This window comes from Rattus rattus, chromosome 15, assembly GCF_011064425.1.
Source record: "Rattus rattus isolate New Zealand chromosome 15, Rrattus_CSIRO_v1, whole genome shotgun sequence".
Classification (NCBI taxonomy): Eukaryota; Metazoa; Chordata; class Mammalia; order Rodentia; family Muridae; genus Rattus; species Rattus rattus.
In genome coordinates this window covers 71,315,266-71,335,141 of record NC_046168.1, presented here as the reverse complement: position 1 = coordinate 71,335,141, position 19,876 = coordinate 71,315,266, and the positions used below count along the sequence as shown (strand labels likewise).

At 52.3% G+C, this 19,876-nt stretch overlaps 1 protein-coding gene across 1 annotated transcript in view; it reads right to left on the bottom strand.

The window, feature by feature from the left end:
• Positions 1–19,228, bottom strand: part of Synpo (synaptopodin) — a 34,248-nt gene extending 15,020 nt beyond the window's left edge. The window contains 1 exon segment of the mRNA XM_032885540.1: positions 18,645–19,228. Coding sequence (XP_032741431.1) covers positions 18,645–19,026 — 382 coding nt within the window. The 5' untranslated portion in view covers positions 19,027–19,228.
• Between the last annotated feature and the right edge of the window lie 648 nt (positions 19,229–19,876).

Sequence of the window (19,876 nt, the reverse complement as noted above, 5' to 3'; positions counted from 1 at the left end):
CTCTTTCCTAATGCTGGGGGAGAAAATAGGCCAGACAGGGGATGCCACATGCCCTGAGTCACACCCCAAACCCCAAAGGCCCCCCTGAGCGCTCAGCTTACTCACTCTGACGGGTCCTCCCTGCAGCCTAGCTTCCCCAGGATGCTCTGCTGCTGGCTGGCCTCTGTTTTCAAAGCCTCTGGGATAGGCAGCCAAGCTCCTGGCCGACGAAGAGAGGAAAAATCCCACCTTGACAGTACCCGGAGGAGCTCGATATGACTTCTCTCCTCCACAGATGACTCAGCCCAGCTCTTTATCAGGAAAAAACGATTCTGCAACCGCCTTTTAAATGGCCTCTCCACCCCCAGTCTCTCCCCCGCCAATCAACCCACCCCACGCAGCCAGATTCACCAGATTCACCAGTCCTCCCTTCCAGCCCTACGCTTTTCTCGTGCTCAGAACCCCAAACCACGGGAGAGCCAGAAGGGTCCTCCTTCCTCATCCAGGCATTCTAGGATCCTGACAGCTAAGACAGCCTGAGCAGTACTCGCCTTCTCCCTGAGTCCTTAGCAATGGCTGGGAACAACGGCTCCGGGTTCCCACTCCTGCCTGCGAGTGAGTTCCAGTCTGGAAACAGGGATGCACAAACCTCCATCTACACTTGGAGCCTTCTCCTTCCCGTCCTGTCAGTGTGTCCTATGCCCCCCAGCCTCTTGTCCAATCTGAATGTGACCAACCCCTCCCCAAAGACTTCCCTGCCTGTCAGTGTCTGAGCTGCACCGCCCAGGGCACCATTACAAGCGAAGCAGTTGCACTTCAGGGAGGAATGCTGTCTGCTAGCGACGCTGACAAGACCGAGCTTCATTCTCACAGCAGCCCTGAGGCTACCCGTGACATCACCTCTACCTTAGAGAAGACTCGTCTTGCAGAGGTGCTGTGTCTTGGAAAAGTCACATGACCAGTTGGAAACCCAGCTTCGGGTCACACTCAGGGTGACCCACCCAAAGTTTGTTTCAAGATGTCCAGGCTCTGGGTCCTCAGTCCCCCACATAGCCTGCTTCACTCCTGCACTTCTGTCTGCCCACACCCCCAGTGACAATGACAGCTGCCACTGTCTGCTGAGTTCCAGATGCTGAAAACAAAGGCTCGAGGCTTTCTCCTCGATTTCTCACAGCAATTTAGGAAGGATTGCTTCTGACAGCCAGTTTAGAGCCGAGGAGAAAGGCACTGAAGGCTAGCTCACACACCCCGGCTCTCACAGTTGCCAAGAGAGGGAACAGAGCATATTCGCAGCAGTGCAGCGGATCCCTGAGCCTGGGATGCTCCCCTCTGTGGAGCTCCACCTGCAGAGAATATTCAAGCACACCTCTCAATCCTGCCATTTCATCCAGGAAGCCCTGCTCAATCCTCCCAGGCTCATAGCATCCTCTGCTCAGTCAGGCCCAGAGGCCTCACGGCAGGAAGAGAACTCACAGGAAGCAGAAGGACAAGGGCTGTGCCAGAACTCCTGGTTTCCCACTCCTGTCAAAAGAGCCAGGTACAGACAGAAGAGGGAAGGCTGACCCTTGGCTCAGCTGGCAGCTGTCCCTGCAGATAAAAGGTAGCCTGCAGACTTCTGGCTGACCGAGGCCTTGCTGCAAGGTCCTGGCAGGACCGGGCTGTCATAGCATTGTTCTTGCCTGTTCTATTGGCTAGATCACTGATGCACTATGGGTAGATTTCAGAATTTTAGAAATGGTAGTCAGAGGGCTGGGGACACAGATCCATGTGGAGCACTTGTCTGGCCTGCACAAAGTCCTTGTATACATCCCTTAGCCCTGTATGGAACGGCATGGTGGTGCATGCCTGTAATCTCAGCATTAGAGAGGTGAAGGCAGGAGAAAGGAAGTCCGTGGTCATATTTGACTGGCTACCCCGCAGGTTCAAGGCCTGCTGGGCTACATGAGACTCTGTCTAAAACAAAACAAAACAACAACAAAATCACCCAGCATAGCGGTGCAGACCCTTCTTAATCTGAGCATTTAGGAGGCAGAGACAGAGACAGGTGTCTCTATACGTTTCAGGCCAGCCAAGGCTACAGAGTGAGACCTGGCATCGAAAAAAGTTGATCAATTATTAAGAAAAAGAATGGGTTGGAAAACTGTCTCAAAGGTTCACAGGGCCTTCTGCTTTTGCAGAAGACACGGACTCAGTTCCCAGCACCCACGTGGTGACTTGCAACCACTTGTAACTCCAACTCCTGAAGATCCAACACTGTCTTTTGGCCTGCATGGGCACTGTTCACACGTGGGGCACAAACACACATGCAGGCAAAACGCCCACACACATGAATAAAAATAAGTAAATTTTAAAAACCCAAACAAAACAGGGCAGGCATGTTAGTGGTACACACTTTTAACCCTGTCTATGGAGGCAGAGCGAGGGAGATTCCTATGAGTTCCAGACCAGCGTGGTCTGTGTAGAGTTCCAGACTAGAATGGTGACAAAATGAGACCCTATCTCAAAAACAAAAGCAAAATCTAAAACGGTAACCAGAGATAGGCAAGTTCAGGCCTAGAAGGACAAGAACCTGTAAGAGAGCTAAGGCTGACCTGTATGCTGTAAGGTCCCTTGGAAGACTCAGGAGCACAAAACAGACCATACTCATAACCCTGGAGACAAAGAGGTCCAGAGACTTAAAAATGGAGAGGCAAGATAGGAAAGAGAACTTTCCCGCATCTGTGCTCATCTCCAGCGCCTGCCACAGGCTGGCCCTACACAAAGAGGTGGGCTTTCTTCAGAGCGCTGTGCCAAGAGCTTCGTTAAGTGCCGTGACCCCGGGCAGAAATATCAGTAGCAGGGCTCAGTGAGCATGGACGGATGGACGAGCGCCCCCACATCCAAACTTTCTCATTTGCTTCTTCACTCAGCCCTAGAGCCAAATTCCAGATTCTAGACTGGAGAGAGGTTCCTAGGGGGTGAGGAGACACCGAGGAAAGAACGGCAAACTTGTGGGTGGAACGGGAAATGAAACCTCAAGTTGCCGTGTCAAACCTGAGAAGAAGAATATTCCATAAGACACCCAGAGAGCACAGAGCCTGGAGAGAGAGAGAGAGATCAGGATAAAGCGGTCCAAAAGCTTCCTGCAGAGGACAGCATTTCCTTAGGTTTTTGTAAGCAGAGATGAGGGGTGCCCCAAGCACCAGGGACAGTTTTCAGAGACTAGAAGACTCAAAGGTAGTCTGGCCCTAACCTACCCCCATGGCCCAAAGTGAGAAGGAGAAGAGAAACCAGTGATGAAGAAAAATTGACAGCAGGCTTGCCTGGAGTCCAGTCTGCATACAGTGAGCTGGGTAGCATTTCACAGGAGCCCGGGAGCTTCGAGGCTCTGCCCTGAGCTACATGCCCTGTGGGATCTGCCTTGGGCCTCTGGGTGGTTATATAACCCGCACCTCTCAGTCCCACAGTCAGCCAGGACCCTCTGCCTCCTCCACTCTGCCATCTGTGTCTGCTGCTTCCTTCATATAGAAGAAGCTGCTATGCAGCTGAGGAAAAAGGAAAAAAAAAAAGGCCAGCCCTGTGGTAAATTCTCCACATTCCTTCCTCTCAGAAAAATAAATAACCCGGGAGAGAAAACACAGGAGGAATGATAACGACAGCACAAGCATGCTGGCACTCCAGCTACTCAACAAGCATGCTGGCACTCCAGCTACTCAACGGGGTAGACAGCATGGGAACCCAGCTCTGCCCAGTGCCTCTCCCGGGATGGGGCCTGAGGCTGCCTCTCACAGAGGATAGAAGACCAAACCAGGGCTCTGGCTTGCTCGCAGGTGACAAGGGAGAATCTATGGTAGACAGACAGACAGAAAGACAGACAGGCACGCATGCACACACACACACACACACACACACACACACACACACACACACACACACACACACACACACACACACACACAGTAGACCATCCGCTTCATAGCCAGCACTCAGCAACTGAGACGCGGAGGTAGCTCTAAGGTTTATAGCACAGGGGTCACCACAGCAAAACTGTCAGGAGTTGGGTGCCCTTGTTTCTCAAGTAGCCGCCCGCCCACCACATCCATCTACCAGGCCTTCCCCCTTTATACATAATCATTCTTTCAATATTGTACTTTTATCCTTGTGAGCTGCGAGTCACAAGTCTTATCTTCATTTTAAAGATAAACCGAGGCTCTCAAGGATTGGAGGATCCCCTACAGCGTTAGGCTAGAGAGTTAACTGTAGGACTCCAGCACCTGCCTTCACACTCCCCTCCTGTCAGCTGGCGCCTCCCACCCGTAGCCCACCCTTCCACCTACTGGGCAACAGATCGGCAACCATCCACACTTAGTAAATCATTGCGTCTCTGAATGACTGCATTTAGGTGGCCTTGAGCTAACTCCTGTACCTAGTGTATACCCAGCTCCTCATACTGTAGATTGCACAGGGACCAGTGCTTGCCCGAGAACGGTGCCTCCCACCTCTAGTGGATGCCAAGCGTTCTGGGTGGGGCTTTGATTCTTCACATCTTCATAGCTATGTAAGTTTTAAATGTGTCCCCGAAAACATGCGCCAGGCCTTTGGTGTCAGGTGTGTCTCATCTTAGAGGATAATCAGACAATTTAAAGAAACTAGGCATACATAGTACAGACCCCATAGTACAGCCAATGTTTATTGCACGAATTATAAGGGTTGGGCACTGTACACAAAAATGTGTGAATTTTAATTAAGGCGGCAAGATAATGAGTACAAACATAATTCTGAGCCTGATTCTGAGCCTCTGGAGAGTGACTTGCAAAGTTAGCCATGACAGTCAACCTCGTCCAGGAGGTAGGGGGTAGAGGTGGGGGAGGGGGATGGGCATCTGGGGTGGGGAGTGTGCCTTGGCAGAGGGACAGCTCGTGCTAAGGTCCTGAGGCAGGCTCCATAATAGGCAAACAAGAAAATTGCCTTTCCCACCAGCCTTCTAACTTCTTGCCTCTGGGATCTCCTTCTTTTCCTGAACGCTGGCCATACTCCAGCGGGTGGCAGCACATCCTCCCTCGCACACAGCCCTCCCCCCACCCTGCCCCCACGCAGAGGCTCTGCCTGCTTCAAATCAGCCTGACACGCAACAGAGCCCACCCAGTCGTGCACACAGTAAATAAAGTGGGCAGGACAGTCACGTGGGCGCCTGCAGGCATATCCGTGGAAGTACCTCGTGCACTCGCAGCAGGCTAGCCTGGGCACATCTGAAATCAGTACATACCTTGTGGGAGGGTAGGGGTCCCTCCAGCCCACCTACTCTCTAGGTAATGGAGTCAGTAAGCAGTTCTTGCATGGAGGGCGCTCGCTGCTGGAGGACGGCCGGTGACGCAATGACAGGCTTTGAAATCCATGACTCTCCATTGTCAGGCAGCACCTCTCCCTTCAGGGCATTAACACCTACCACCTGTCCCAGGTGTCCCAGGAGATGACACTGTCTGGAGAATGTCCCCCGTCCATCTCCACAACAGCTAAGCCCCATAAAGTACCTGCACAGCACCGAGGGGGGCAGCAGCCACCATCGGTGTCACCAGTTGTCACAGTTGCCCTAACTTCTCTCCTGGGCACAGGTCAGGGCAGCTAAGAAGAAGGAGAAAAAGAGTAGCCCTAGCCTGGCACCCAACGCCATGTAAGGCCTCAAGTCCCTTTCTTTATCCTGCCCGGATCAGAACTTGCAGGTGGCCCACAAGCCAATTCCTGGGCTCCAGCCCAGACCCCTGGGCCCACCTGAGGGACACTAGCACACAGGTTAGAGGCTCAACGGGCCTTTTGGAGTCCACCAACCCATCAGTTAGGTTTATGGCAAGCAAACAAATGCCTAGACTGTGATCTGGCATATTAACATGGCTCCTTAACATTAACAAAACCCACAGTCAATAGAATGCACTGCGTGAGAAAATTATCACGTGGAACGGGTATGAGCAACGCCCCTGTGGCGTGTGCTGTGCTTGATAATGCTACAGTGAAACCTAGCTATGCTAAGGAGAAAACTTAGTAAAAAAGGATCTAGGTACACGTACCATGTTATAAAGGGAATAGAGACCGTCCTCTATGTACTCGCGACACTCAGTTTCCCTAACGCCTTCCCTTCGTCAGAAACACGGGGATTGTGACGTCATTCTACAGTGTGGAAAACTGAGGCAGTGGCCGGGTATAGTGGTACATGCTTGTACCCACAGCATTTAGAAAGTAGAGGTGGGTAGGAGGATTGCCTTAAACTCGAAGTCAGCCAGGGATACATAACAAGACCCCGTCTCAAAAATAAAATAAAATAAAATAAAATAAAAAACAAAACAAAATAAAATAAAATAAAAAGCGAGAAGGGGGAGGGCGCACAGAGAAGCCATTCCTCCCCACAGGATTTCACAGCATGCAGTCTTTGGCTTCCAGCCAGAACCTCTGCAGAGCCTCCGGCGAACTATGCCACCTCTGGCCTGATCCACTCATCCTTTATAAATTTGACTTTAGCCACAGGGTAACTGGCCTTTATTCCAAGTTCATGAAAAACGCTTGACACATGTGATTTCTTCAACAACTCAAGGTTCCCTAGCAACGGGACAACCTCCACCAGTTAATCTCCCAGCACAGTAAGTAGCATCTCTCTCACTAGGCTGTGGACAGGGTCCCCGGAGCCCCAGCACTACTGATAGCATTCGATCGAAAAGAATCATTTTTCCCCCTAACCAAGCTGATCGTGAGCTATCAAACCTTCAGCAAGCCTCGAATCTGCTGAGCCTCTGTAACAGTGGGGTGGCTGCAAGGGTTCATCACATACAAGCCAAGAGCCATGATCAGGGCCCTGGCTCATGCAGCGATCATGGGGGTGTGCACGGGCTCTGGCTAACACACTAACTTTCTGAAGCAGAGAGTCTTGTCATTTGTCAGTGCACACACATGTTGCACACATATAACTGCATACGTGCCTTTAGTATCTCAGGCTGGTTTAAACTCGCTGCGTGGCTAAGGATGACTTTGAACATCTTCCTACGCCCTCCTACCCCTTCTTCCTGCATCTTCCTGCATCCACTTCCCCAGGGCTGGGATGGTAGATACATGCCACCGCGTCCAGGCTTATATGACATGGAGGACTGAAATCCAGGGTTTCAGGCATGCTAGGCCAGCACGCTACCCACTCGGCCACATCTCAGGTTCATTACCACTGTATCTCACATTCCATTCACCAGCATGAGGCTGACAAGCCTAACTGGGAGGGACAGGCCAGATGGCAAAGCCTTCCCCTCTGTAGCACCATGCAATCTCACTCAACTGGAGTGAGTATCTGGGACTGGGATTTTCAAGATGGGTCGAGGTCAGGGCTCTGCTCAGCTGCTTCCTCAAGCTCAGGGACTTTGCAGATCATGTTGTTTCTGCGTGTGGGTTCCCCAACACTGTTTGCCAGGTTTGAGGTCCTAGGAAACTGCTTTCCTTCCTACCTGGTGCCAAGCACTTTTTCACCTCAGGGCTACATAATAGATGTCCTTGTCATGACAGTGACAAAGGCCATGCTGGAAGGGCTATGTCCTGGGAGCCCAGAATGTAATCCTGTTGACAAAGAGACATAAATAATGTACCAGTATGTTCTCTCCTCCCCATCCTGACCTGCTAAGAATAGTACCAGCTACCCTTTCAGGGATCCCAAAGGGAAGAGGGCAGGACACTAGATGGGAATGAACAGGAACAATGTCACCGGCCTGTGGCCTGCCAACTGCCCTCCCTGCTAGACACTCTCAAGAAAGGGAACCCCAGAGAATTAAGGGTACTTAGAGGTCAGTGGCCACGTTCTTAAAGAATAAAAGAGAGGTCTGGAAAGATTATATGTAAAACCTTGGAGAGGGAGGAAGCTTCTGTAGACGTTAACTCTTTGCAAGTTTAAAAATGGCTGGCCTAGAACAGTTCTCTCCTCTGGAGCACAGGGGACCCGTGCAGGGCACTTGAACCTGCACTTCCAACCAGCTTCTGGGCGATGCTGCCGCAGCATCCACATGTCACTTTGAGAGCAGCAAACCTATTCTCTAAGGTACAGGTTGGGAACCAGTCCAAAGAAAAGGACTTCAGCTGAACTTGGCTCGGAGCTCAAGCCTCTGAACCAACATTCCAGGGTTTTGGCTTCAGGGGACTCTGAACTGCCTGGCCAAGGAGGTGGCTTCTGGACCACCATCCCCTGCTGGAGTCCATTCAGATACAAGCACAGTGGTCCAGGCAGAGAGAGGTGGCTCCAGATGCTGTGTGAGCAACCATCCATGAAGTAGCTGGGTGTGAGGCCCACTGATAGCACCCATCCTAGAAAAGATGCAGGCGGACTTTGGCACAGCACCAGAGAGACCAGCATTGCTCTCAAATCCTTTTGGGGCTCCAGACCCCAGATGACCATCTCCACTGCCCCCACAACGCACTTCTCCTTGGGATACCTCATCCTCCTAACACTCCATCCTCACGGCCTTCCTTTAGAGATTCATTGGAGGTGCCATGCCTTTTCTCACTTCAGGACCTTTGTCCCCTTCTCTCCCTGCCTGGAATCCTTTCTGCTCTTGCCCCATCAGCTGTGCCCTTCTGACCACCCTTGGGATGCTGGAAGACGGCAATCTTCTCTACCCCCTGGGAGTAACATTCTCACCATAACATCCTCAAGATATTCTCCCAACTCATCAGATTCCATCGCTGTTTGTTTTAATATCGGTCTGCTCCGCCCTAACGGGGCAGAGACATTGGCTATTGACACTGGGAGAAAAGAACGGAGGAGTGAACAGTTCGAACCCCCGCTGCAAAGCTTTCACCTCCATGGCACCATGCAGTCTCCCTCAACTTGTGAAGCCGTTAAAGAACAGGACTTTCAAGATGATTAGGCCAGGACCTCTGCTGCTCTCTGAGGCCCAGTGGCTGTTGCAGGCCACATCACCTCTTGGTGTGGGGTCCCCAGCACTGCTTTGCCAGGTTTTTTTGTGGGAGCAGAAAGCTGAGTAAGATTTCTAAACCTTCAAAGAAAGAGCTTCTCCTAATCCCCCTCCTCTCCCATTGCCCAGAGAGGGACAGGTTCTTATCCGAGGCCACACATCCAGTGCACGGTGACACTAGACTTCCTTGGCACAGCTAGAAGCCAACAGCTGAGCTTTGGGCCCACCCACGCTCAATGAGAGCACCATCTGCCTGGATGCTGGGAGAAGTGCGAGAGGGAGTGAAGAGAGCGGCTGCGGCTGAGTACATGTGGATTCAGGTCCAGAGCCAGGAGAGGTGGAGAGGGCTCTCGGCGGGAGGCCTAAGAAGAACCTGGCACCTGGGTCACTGAAAGCCAAACAGCCAGAGGCTGGGTGGTGGCATGTCTGGCCCTCATGCACACAGACAATCTATTTTTTAGTCAGTGCCTCCCCATCCTCCAATTCCGCTTCGAGATCTGGAGAAAATGTCTTGGCCTCTCTGGACTATGTTATACAGTAGTCAAACTTGAGGTCTGCAGGAGGTCAGACTGGCTCACTGAACGAGCCGCTCTGTGCCTCAGTTTCCCATTCATGAAACTGTGAGGCTGGTTTCATAGGGCTCTTGGAACACAGTGACAACAACGACAACAAAATCAAGTCAGCCCACTCCTCCAACCATGGCCTCATCTAACTGTCCACTTGCCTATGAGCTACCCCCAAGGCTTAGTCCAGGTCGTACCCACTGTGCTGGCTCATCGTGCCATCTCCAAAACGCCCTGGCCAAACTCGAAGAAGACATTTACACGGAGATCTGAGGAGCCTCAGGCAAGAGGCCATCTGCTCAAGGGCTTGCTATTTTAACAGAGATCAAAACATGGGAGTACTATTAATAAGTAGTAGCTCATTTTTTAGGCATTCATCATGAAGTCACTCCATTTTCACAACAGGACAAGGCCTAGCATTGTCTTGTTTCATAGATGAGGAAATTAAGAGTCCAGAGGGGTTACATAATGTGCTTATGAACTCTCAGGCAGCCAGGAACGAAACCCCAAAGTTTGACTGCAACATTCATGTGCCAGCCATGCGGGAAGCAGGTGACACACAGATAGACTGTGGCATCCAGGGAGGTGGACAGGCCAGGGCAGAGCAGGGCAGGGCAGGGCAGGGTCAGCACAGACCTACACTGGTCCGCCTTACTGAATGGAAAAGATGAACCAGGGTGACAGAATGTCAGCAGCAGCCAGTTGGGGAAGGGTTTTTATCCCAGAAAAAGGGCTTGGGGTAAGCCTCTGGAATTACAGGGCCTGGGGGCTGTTGTCATGTAGGCTCCTCCTCCAGTCACCCTGAGTAGCAACTGAGCCCCAGTGTCCAGAAACAGTTCACAAAGGGCCCTATAGACACACTGTCCTGACTCACGGATCCTCTCCAGAGGCAGATCGGCCCTCCCTCTGGCCAGATCTCAGGCTCAACTCCTATGGCCTGTATTTTAAAGCCTGGGGCCGTGTGTACAGGTGGGTACAACCGGCCACCAACACATGCATCACCCACTCCCAGCTCTGAGTGTGGGCCACTCCCCATCCCCTGCAGCACCCTCCCACACCCAGCCCAGTGCCCTCAAAGCCTCTGGGTACCACTCTGGATATGTTTCTTCCAAGAAGTCCTGACCACCACTCAAATCCAGATTCCCGTGCTACAGTAGACCTCGGTAAGCATTCCCCGGCCACTCTCCATCCCAACAGCAGAGCTTTCTCATGCTATCCCCCCACTCTGAAGTTATCTTATTGACCCACTCATCCCTCTTTAGTTGCCTTATTCTCTGAGTTAAAATGAAAGCTCTGACGGTGAGAAAGGACATCGGATAAAGGAGATGACCTGAGTATAATCCCTGGGACCCATACTACTGACCTCCATACACAGGCTATGTGCATGTATGAGTCACACACAAACATGATCACACACACACACACACACACACACACAAACACATACATACATAAATAAATTTTATTTTAAAATCTAGACAAAGCAGCTAGCTTCAAACTAGGTAAGGCAACACATGTCTATTGTGATCTCAGCACTGAGCAGGCTCAGACAGAAGGATCACGAGCTCAGTGCCAGTCTGAGTGTCACAGCAAGTGTCAGACCAGAGTAAGCGACACAGTAAGACCGTGTCAAAAAAAAAAAAAAAAAGCCCAATCCTATACGTGTGTGTACGTGTATGTACACTGTATATAGATGTGTATATGCTGTATACAGCAGCTCCCATGGGAAGAATCTGTCTGCCCTGTTTTCTACTAGAACCTAGTTCCTATGTATACTTCCCCCCTCATGGCTACCCAGGGCTACTGAGGTCCCAGGCGCAAGGGGTTTGCCCAAGGTCACTTGGCAAGCCAGCAGATCCCAGAGATCAGCCTGGCACTATAGGGCTGGGGCGTTGAGCCTGGCTCCATGCTCTCCCAGCTGATCTCCCCTGGCTTGTTTTGATCATGTTTCTTCGTCACAATGGGGCAGAGCCCGCAAGCCTTTGACAACAGTGCCCACTCTACTTCTTAGAGCCCATGGTATTTCCATCTGGGCAGCCCTGACTGCTTCCCCTCAGTCCCTCCCTTCCTGGCATCAACTGCTCCGATGAGTTCACGTCTGGAAGCCTAGGAGCTGCCCTAAAGGAAAAGGTGCCTCCCAGGCCAAGCCCCAGGGCTAGAGGTGTAAATCAGCCTTGTGGGAAGCTAACCTTGGTAGGGGGGCCTGTGATGTGTGAACTTCCCACCTAGCGAGGCCTCAGGGAATCAACCCTGAAGTGTCTTCCCTCCTTCCAAATGCTCTAGGGTGCTGTAACCCTCCCCTTTATTAAAATGCCATCCCCACTCCACCCCCACCCCCAGGGAGAGAGGGCCCTGCTGCCTTCTGCCTGCAGAAGTGTCCTGGCAAACTCTTCCTGCCTGGCCTCAGTCTCCCCAACTCAGAAGTCGGAGGTGCGCTAAGCTGCTAGCCAGAAACCAGGCACAACCAAAAAAAAAAAAAAAAAAAAAAAAAAAAAAAATCTACCTTACTTTCCAGAGAGTATAGGTCAAGAGCTGTTTAGGGAGGGAAAGAGTTAAAGCCTTTATTTTTTTTTCACTGTGCAAAACTGGGTCCTAAGTTAGTTTAAAGGTACAGGAGTGGGGTGTGGCTTGCGAAGTAAGGGCAGGCTAAAAATCGGGGCCTGAAAGCTTTGGTGGCCCAGCAGCAAATATTTGCTGTTAGTTCTTCCAGCACCAAACTCGAAAGATGCTGGAACAAGCCAAAGGCAGGTCAGCTCCTGACAAGGATTTCGGCCTCCCGCTGGGAGAGAGTCATCAGCTTCAGTTTTTGCCTCAACCCCCCAACGTGGATAGAGGCCAGGTCTAGGTCACTGACAGGGCAGGCTGGCTGCAGACGAGACAGCTCACTGTACCCTCCCTCATGACAAGCATCGAATTTCATCTCCCACTTTCCAAAGCCACAAGGGTGGCTGTCCCTCGGACCACCGTGGTACTTGGGTCTGTAGTGCAGCTGCCCCCTCGGGGTCACCTACCCACCTCTCTGGGATCTGGAGAAGGGAGGGGCACGCTAGGATCCCACTTGCTCTAGGACCACCTGCGGCTTCTCACTCAGCTGTTTAGAAAACCCAGATGTGGAGCACAGGAGTCCCCATCTCCATCCAGAATTAAGCCCGGAACTTGGGGTTGAGTGAGGACATGGAGACCTTTTCCCTAGATTCCTCAGAGGTCTTTCCAAGGCCCTAAGCGGTACCTTCCCCCTCCCTTCATTCCGCGGTGTGATGTCAGAAAGGAACCGGCCCTTTCTGGTAGTTAAACGAAAGGGGAAATAGAATACCAGGGCTGTGAGAATCAGGCGAGGAAAACTCAGGAGTCCCTTGGGGGACTTTATAAAGGACTTGATTTCCTCAGATGGGATCCGGCCCTGGAGGTCTCAGCTGTGTGGCAGCGTGGCTAACCTGCGCACCAGCTCTACAGCAGCTCCCTCTGCCCCGCCACTCCGCCCGCGGGAAACTGAGGTGCTGGCCAGTACAGTCTGTCCTGCTGCCTCCAGGCGCCCACGTCGGTTCACGCTCAGGCTCCTGGGTCTTGCGGCCGGATTTCCCGGAGCGGGCAGGGGCTTAGAGCTAGGACTGGTGCCCATGAGTGAGCCTGGGCGCTGCATCACCCCCAACAACGACGAGCTTGAGGAGAAAGACACGACAGCTGGTGCCCACACAGCCCGGGAAGGTAGCACCCCGGAACGGGGCGTCCTCCTGTTTCCGAGCTGCTGGAGAGCTTTGAGATCTCCCCAGCCTGTGCTGTACAGATGGAGAAACTGAGGCTCCATGCAGAAGCAATTTGGCAAAGGTCACCCTGAATACAGGGACCGGAGCCCAGATGCGCCACCTCCTCTGGGGCGGTGCGAGCAGCTGCGCAGGTGGCAAGGGCGAGGCTCACTGGGCGCCCCGCCAGCCCCGAGCCCCCCCACTCACCTCCAGCAGCCGTGCGCGGTCCCCGAGCTCCCGGGCGCCGCCGCCTTGGCTCACCTGGCTACGACCATGCGTGAGCCCCGCCCCGAGATCCCTGCACCCCGCCCAGCGGCGGCGCCCACTCAGCGCCCTAAGCGAGGTCCTAGCCGCTAGAGGCTGAAGGGGACCCAAGCGGGAGCCGCGGGCGCTGGGCGGGCACCGCTCTCCTGCCGAGCGCTCCCCCGGGCCCTAGCGCCGCCCCTTCAGCGCCCCGCCCAGCCCCCGGGGTACGAGCCCCCCTTTTCCCCTGCCCCGGTAGCCGAGGCCTTACCTCGAAGCGGATTCCTACTTTCTCCTCGGGTCCTCTCTACGCACCTCACTTTCGACTGCCCCTGTTCATCGTTTCCTCATCTTACTGTGTATCTCTAGGTCTGTAGTTCTACCCTTAAATTCTCACTCAGTTTTTCCATGCCCCCGCCATCTCTTTGCCCCTTTCTCCCCGCCCCCACTACTCTCCTTTAAAACCTGTTCCCTCACGTGATAACCGTGACACCCCACTCCACTTGTCTCAGCCCAGTAACTATAGAGTAACTGTCTTTTTTGGTAGCAAAGAGGCTGAGGAGTGCTGTTGCCAGCCTGTTGTTGTCATCCCTCGACTTAATTAGCTATCAGCAACAAGGGCAGAGATGCTGTGTGGTCTGGATGTGGCTTTGATTCCCCCAACTTTTGCAAAGCACCGTTCAGGCTGAGCTCAGCAGAGGCCGTGGCAATTGTCACCGTGCTTCAGTGGGAACACTACACGCACTGCTGTTAACAGTCTATATTCGCACATTCCAGGGCAGATCCTGTGGGGAGCGGTTGGTGGACTTGGAAACAACACTGGGCTAACAAGCACTTCCGTATCCCCAGCAAGACTGAAGGAAGACCACACTCGTTGATCACTCCTTCAGACAGGGTGGTTCCAGTGTCACCTGTCTTCAAAGAACTGTGTTTAGGTTTCCGATAAAGGAACTTAGAAATATGCTGGCTCTCTGAAGCACAGACCCCAAAGATGTGTTCTGTTTAAAACTGCCCCTGGCTCTGAGTGCAAGCAGTCAGCTGACTGAGGGAAACAAATCCTCTCTGGCCCCTTCCATCCCTCTGCCTGGCTTCGTGGGCAGCAGGGCATTCCCCTGACCTGTGGTCACTCTTCTCCCGTTGTGCTGGGTGAGGGACAAGAAACTGTCCTGGAGATGGCACCATGCAAGAGATTGCTTTCTCCCAATGCGTGCACTGGGGAGGTGGCTGCAGCCCAGCCTGTGGAAATCCAGGAAACAGAGTGTGTGGGTGAGAGGAAGAGAGAGAGCAGCTAGGATTACTGCGTGGGTAGCTGCGAAAGAGAAAGAGATGAGAAAAAGAAGCAGGGAGCGAAAGTGGTTCAGTCTGCATGTGGGGGTGTGACAGTGGCTGTGCAACCGTGGATACGCCCGGAGGAGAGACCATGAGTGTTTAGCAAAGGAAAGGGAGAAAAGGGCATGGTTTAACCCCGTGTCTACAGGAGAGAGCCCATGTACTTGCGTGAGAACATTTAGGAGTGTCTGCTCCATGCCCTGAGGTGGGATGGGAGCCTGAGTCACTTGTCCACACGTACTGTGGTATAATGGATGAGGGGTTGTTTGGGAGGGTGTATGCCAGTGTGTGCCCATTGCCCATATATATGCCAGGGTTTGCAGGCATTCACATATGTGCAACTTTAAGGTGCACATATAGCCTTTGTCTGAGAATGTGGCATGTCTACATCATGGTGTATACATGGGTTCATGGATGTATGTTTGATTGAACAGCACAGGGAAGTATCTGTGAACCTGTGGGTGGTCCTCTTCCCTATTGTCTTCTTGTTTAAATCACCACGGTATAGGGCTCCCTATGTAGCCTCCTGTGCCATCTGCTCTTTCCTAGAAGCCTAAGGGGCAGAAGCCCTGGCCTTGGCTCCCTGACCTTGACCAGACTCTGTATTCTGCTTAATAAAATGAATATGGTTTAGTTTCCTCTGCTAATGAAGATGGATGCAACCGAGACTTATCTTACACTCCATATCAGTACTCCAATCCTTATGCCCATGGCTCCAGGCAATGTCTACAAGAGTAGCAACGGTCCCCGAATCCTCTAGATACTCCTTACCATCAAAAGGCCACTGACAAAGGAGAAGCTGGGTCAGCAGTGGATCATAGGTCTCCCTGTTATGACAAAGAGGAATGTGGCTTGGCTGGATCCCCCACCTACTCTCAGAGCCTGAACAACCATTTTTCCAGCCCCAGGTGGGTGGAAGATCACAGCCTGCTTCCTTGTCTCCATGGAGACGAAGCATTAAAAAAGAGTTATTTAAAAGCACAGGCCCAAGACCTCTCAGGGTTCAAATCTCAGTCCCCCCATTTACAGGCTGTGAGACTTCAAGTCACAATTCTCTTAAATTCTGGATGCCCAGTTTCCTCATCTGGAAAACGGAAATGAGAAAGCAAGTGTGGAAGGCGCCCCTGAAATCCCAGCACTGGAGAGGCAGCCGCTCAAGTTAGACTCTAGCAAGACTGTCTCAAAATGAAAAAAAAAAAAAGAGGGAGATGAAGAGTAAGAGAAGGAGAGGGAGAGGAAGAGGAGGAGGCAGTGTCCTGTCTGAACTTTGTATTCTGAGGCTACAACGAAGTAATCTGTACAAAACATTCAACCCAGAGTCCAGCAGCTGAAAAGAGAACCAGAAACCTGGGTTCTGTGTGACTTTGCACAAATTGTTTTCCGTTTCTCTGCTTCTGTCTCCGTCAGCACAGCAGACTCAACACTCTAATGCCAGGTACAATCAGTGAGACTGTAGAGAGGAGGGCTGTAGTAGAGAGAGCTCTTTCTTGGGGAACTGTGGATGACCTAGTGTTCGGCAGAGGCCTGATCATCTTCCTCTATCAGACTTCTCTCAGCTATGGGTGGTGTGGAACTTGAACGTGAGGCTGCAGCCCCTCTTGGCCCAACAAAGAGCCTGTTCTGCCCATCTCAACTGTGGTGCCATCACCCACCAATCCCCAAATAAAAATCTGTACGGTGCCCGAGGCAGAAGATGAATGGCTTGGGCTCGAGTCTGCCAGGCAGCACTCCCGAAAGCCAGGTTTAATAACGGAAGGATGGGTGTGATTGTCTGAAGGTGCTTATGATCCTCTCTGTAATGAGAGGAAGCTTGGAGAGGAAACCCTAAGCTCCTAATAACCTGGCAGCTCCCCAGCCTTCATTCCCTCCCACTCTCCAGGCAGAGGGAAAGGACCTGCCACTCCCCAGCCCCAGGGAGCAGAAAGGCCACTGAGACTTAGATCCAAGACCACCCAGATTTCCACTTCTCCGCAAGAGCCAGCTTCCTCTGAGAAGTGTTTTACCTGTCCCTTCTCCAGAGGCCCCTCCTTTCCCTCTGTCTCTAGAATGTTCAGACCAACTGGGTGGACAGTAGACCGATGAATTGGGAATTTGATGTAAAGGACAATGGAGTCTCGGGGCTGACAATGGCTGTGTATCTTGGACAGGTGACTTGAATCTCTGACCCTCAGTTGTCTCCAGCGTATATCAGAGAGTGGGGTCGCAATGAATGACCCAGGGGTTGTGAGTTGCCAGCAAGGCAATCAAAGGTGATCTTTTCTCCTCCCCGCCCTACCCACCGTCGATATCACTCCAGGGTATTTTGAAAGCACACTTTTCACAATAGAATCATAACGCATAGTGCAAGCCCCTTAGTCAAACAACCATGGCTGGACACGCTAGTCACATCCTGGACAAGTCACTTGCATTCCTGAGCTATGTAATGGGCTCAAAGTCACACGCTGACGCTGTTAGCACAGCAGACTTTGCACACAGCTCAGACGATAGCAACTGGACTGTTCAGCTAATAATGATCCTTTCTGTTTCATTTTATACAGCTACCGAGAGCACTGTAGATTTTCCAAAACATAGCCACAGCTAAGGTCGAGACACCCTCTCAACAGCTCCTGTTTTTATTCTATTTTCACAGAGAGAGAGAGAGAGAGAGAGAGAGAGAGAGAGAGAGAGAGAGAGAGTGTTAGTTCACCAAAGAGAAGGGACTGACTAGGGCTTGACTACTAAACTCTGGGCTGAGACCCATCATCCCTGCCTCCTGACCCAGCTGCTCCCTTGGGATGGGAAGGGAGCAAGTCACAATGAGACTCAGGTTCCTGAGGACCCATATTCAGGATGATTCTGGAGTCCTCCTCTCTGTTTAGAGGCCCTGAAAGCCCCTCACTGCTCCTGCCCAGCTCTTTCTCTCTGTATAACTCATGTCTGGGCGGAGACTATGTCCAGAGAGGATGATCAGAGCCTGGAGAGAATTACTGCAGAGAGCAGAGTGGGTGAGAAGGTTGGCGAGATGCCAGCTCTGGCGTCAGCAACGCCTGCAAAGAAATGAAGTGTTCCTTCAGTCTCTTGACGCACAAGCCCTCCCAGGACTACCCCCCCCCTGCACCCTGGGGACCGGCTGGCAGCAGCTCTCCTGCCTGTGCAGATCGTGGCTCAGCTCATGGTCATCCCCACCCCCCATCGAAAACCCACTGCAGCATTTCCATTGCCGCCGGCCAGTGATGGAGGCCATTCAGAGTGAATTCCCTTGTCTCATCCTGCCTGCTCTGCAGACTCCAGGACTCATGGGCCCCAGGCCTCCTCCTTCCACAAGCCGTCATTGGATTCTGCAGCAATCCAGGTGACATGGCCTGTTCCTTTGTCATCCATCTCTGACAGATGGAAAACCAAGGCCCTAAGCCTACTCAGCCATCAATATGCTAAGAGACCGGAGCACGCTGGCACACTTGAGTCTCAGTTTCCCCACTGAGGTCAGCTTTCATGAAAGGCTTCAGTGTCTGCCCTGTCAGCAACTGGGAAGCAATGACCTCTCTGTCAGGGTGTCTGTTTGTCTAGAGCTACTGCTGAGCTCTGAAGGCTTAAGGAGGGGGGCCTGCCCCATAAGACACTTGGGACTTCGCAGCCAAGTTGTTACCAGGAATGGTCAAAGGGCAGGTGGGGGTGGGGAGGAGTGGGTTTTTTTGTCACCTGAGTGAGATACGGGCTTTCTTCTGTTGCTTTCGCTTTGACATCAGCTGAAACTACACATATGGACCACTTCCCATCTCTCCACAATTAGAGATCTGGACATTCTCGATGACTTATGATCATTGTTAAACATCCTAGGAAAATATGCTCCAACAGTCCCTGATTAAGAACCAGTGGGGTTTTCTATGTAAGCTTACCTGGTTTCTGGGCCACCCTGGGCACAGGGCTGCTGCTGACGCTGGCTGTCATCACTTTCCGGGCCTGTACCACATCCCACTCACGGCTTGGTCTGTCACTGTGCTGGAAACCGCCTCGTGCCTCCCTGCAACAGCTGGATGGCTGGATTATGGCTGGGGCTCTGGATAGCGGTGGTGTCCCATGGTTGACTCTGCTCTTGCTGGTCCCCTCTTCTTCCAGGTCCACCAGCCTCACTTCTCCCTGCAAGCCGTCTTCACTACTGCTCTCCTCGGCTTCCAGAGCCAGGCACCGGTAGCTCCCATCCGGGATCTGGAAGGTGCAAGGGGCAGCCCTTCCCTCACTGGGTCCAAGGGGCGGGGGCGGGAAGTGAGTGCCCAGCATTATGGCTCTCCTTGGCAGTTCAAAGCAGCCGCTGCTGGCTCAGGACAAGTGAGTGACCTGTGTGACTACTGCTCCGGGGCCCTCTCAAGGCCTCCTTGGGTTCTCCGCAGATTCACGTTGTTCTGCTGAAGCCGGGGTGAGGTCCAGCTGAGGAGTAAGGCAAGTCCTTTCTGAGCTGGGTAATGACGTAGTCCAATACGGTTTCCTTACCCTCCTGAATTCTGCTGTGATGGCCCCTTCAGAGTGGGCTATCTGTATAGGAAGAAGAGATATAACATGGCAGACAGCTCGCTGAGTGTTCTGAATGGAACCACTGAGACCTGTCCACCCTTGAGTAGCCAGCCTCAAGAGCTGCTAGGCTGCAGGGTACAGTTCCCACTCCTCCACAGGGAAGTGTTTCCGGAGGTTCAGGCTTGTACTTTGCTACTCATACCCTATCCTTAGGCTACCTGACACTTATTTACTTAATGTTTCCCTTCAATCCACTTTAAATAACATGACTCCTGTTACTTTAGACTTATCTTGAGCAATAATTGCAGGAAAACCACAAGCACATCGTGCCAAGTTATCCCCTTCCCTGCACACATTAAATAAATATCTAGTTGTTTTAAAGCACTCATCTGTACACCACCTAAAAAGAATTCTTTTCACGTCCCTCCAAAGGTACACACACCACAGGAATCACTGGGACAGCAGGGTTGGGGGGGTACAAAACCAGGGTACATAGCTGGTTATAAGAGCCAACACAATGGTCTGTTTACCCGCGCTGGACTTTGAGCCAGAGTCCAGCCCTGCGGCATGTATGTTGGTCTCTGAGTCCTCCCCTCCCCCATTTGTAAGATTGTAAGCT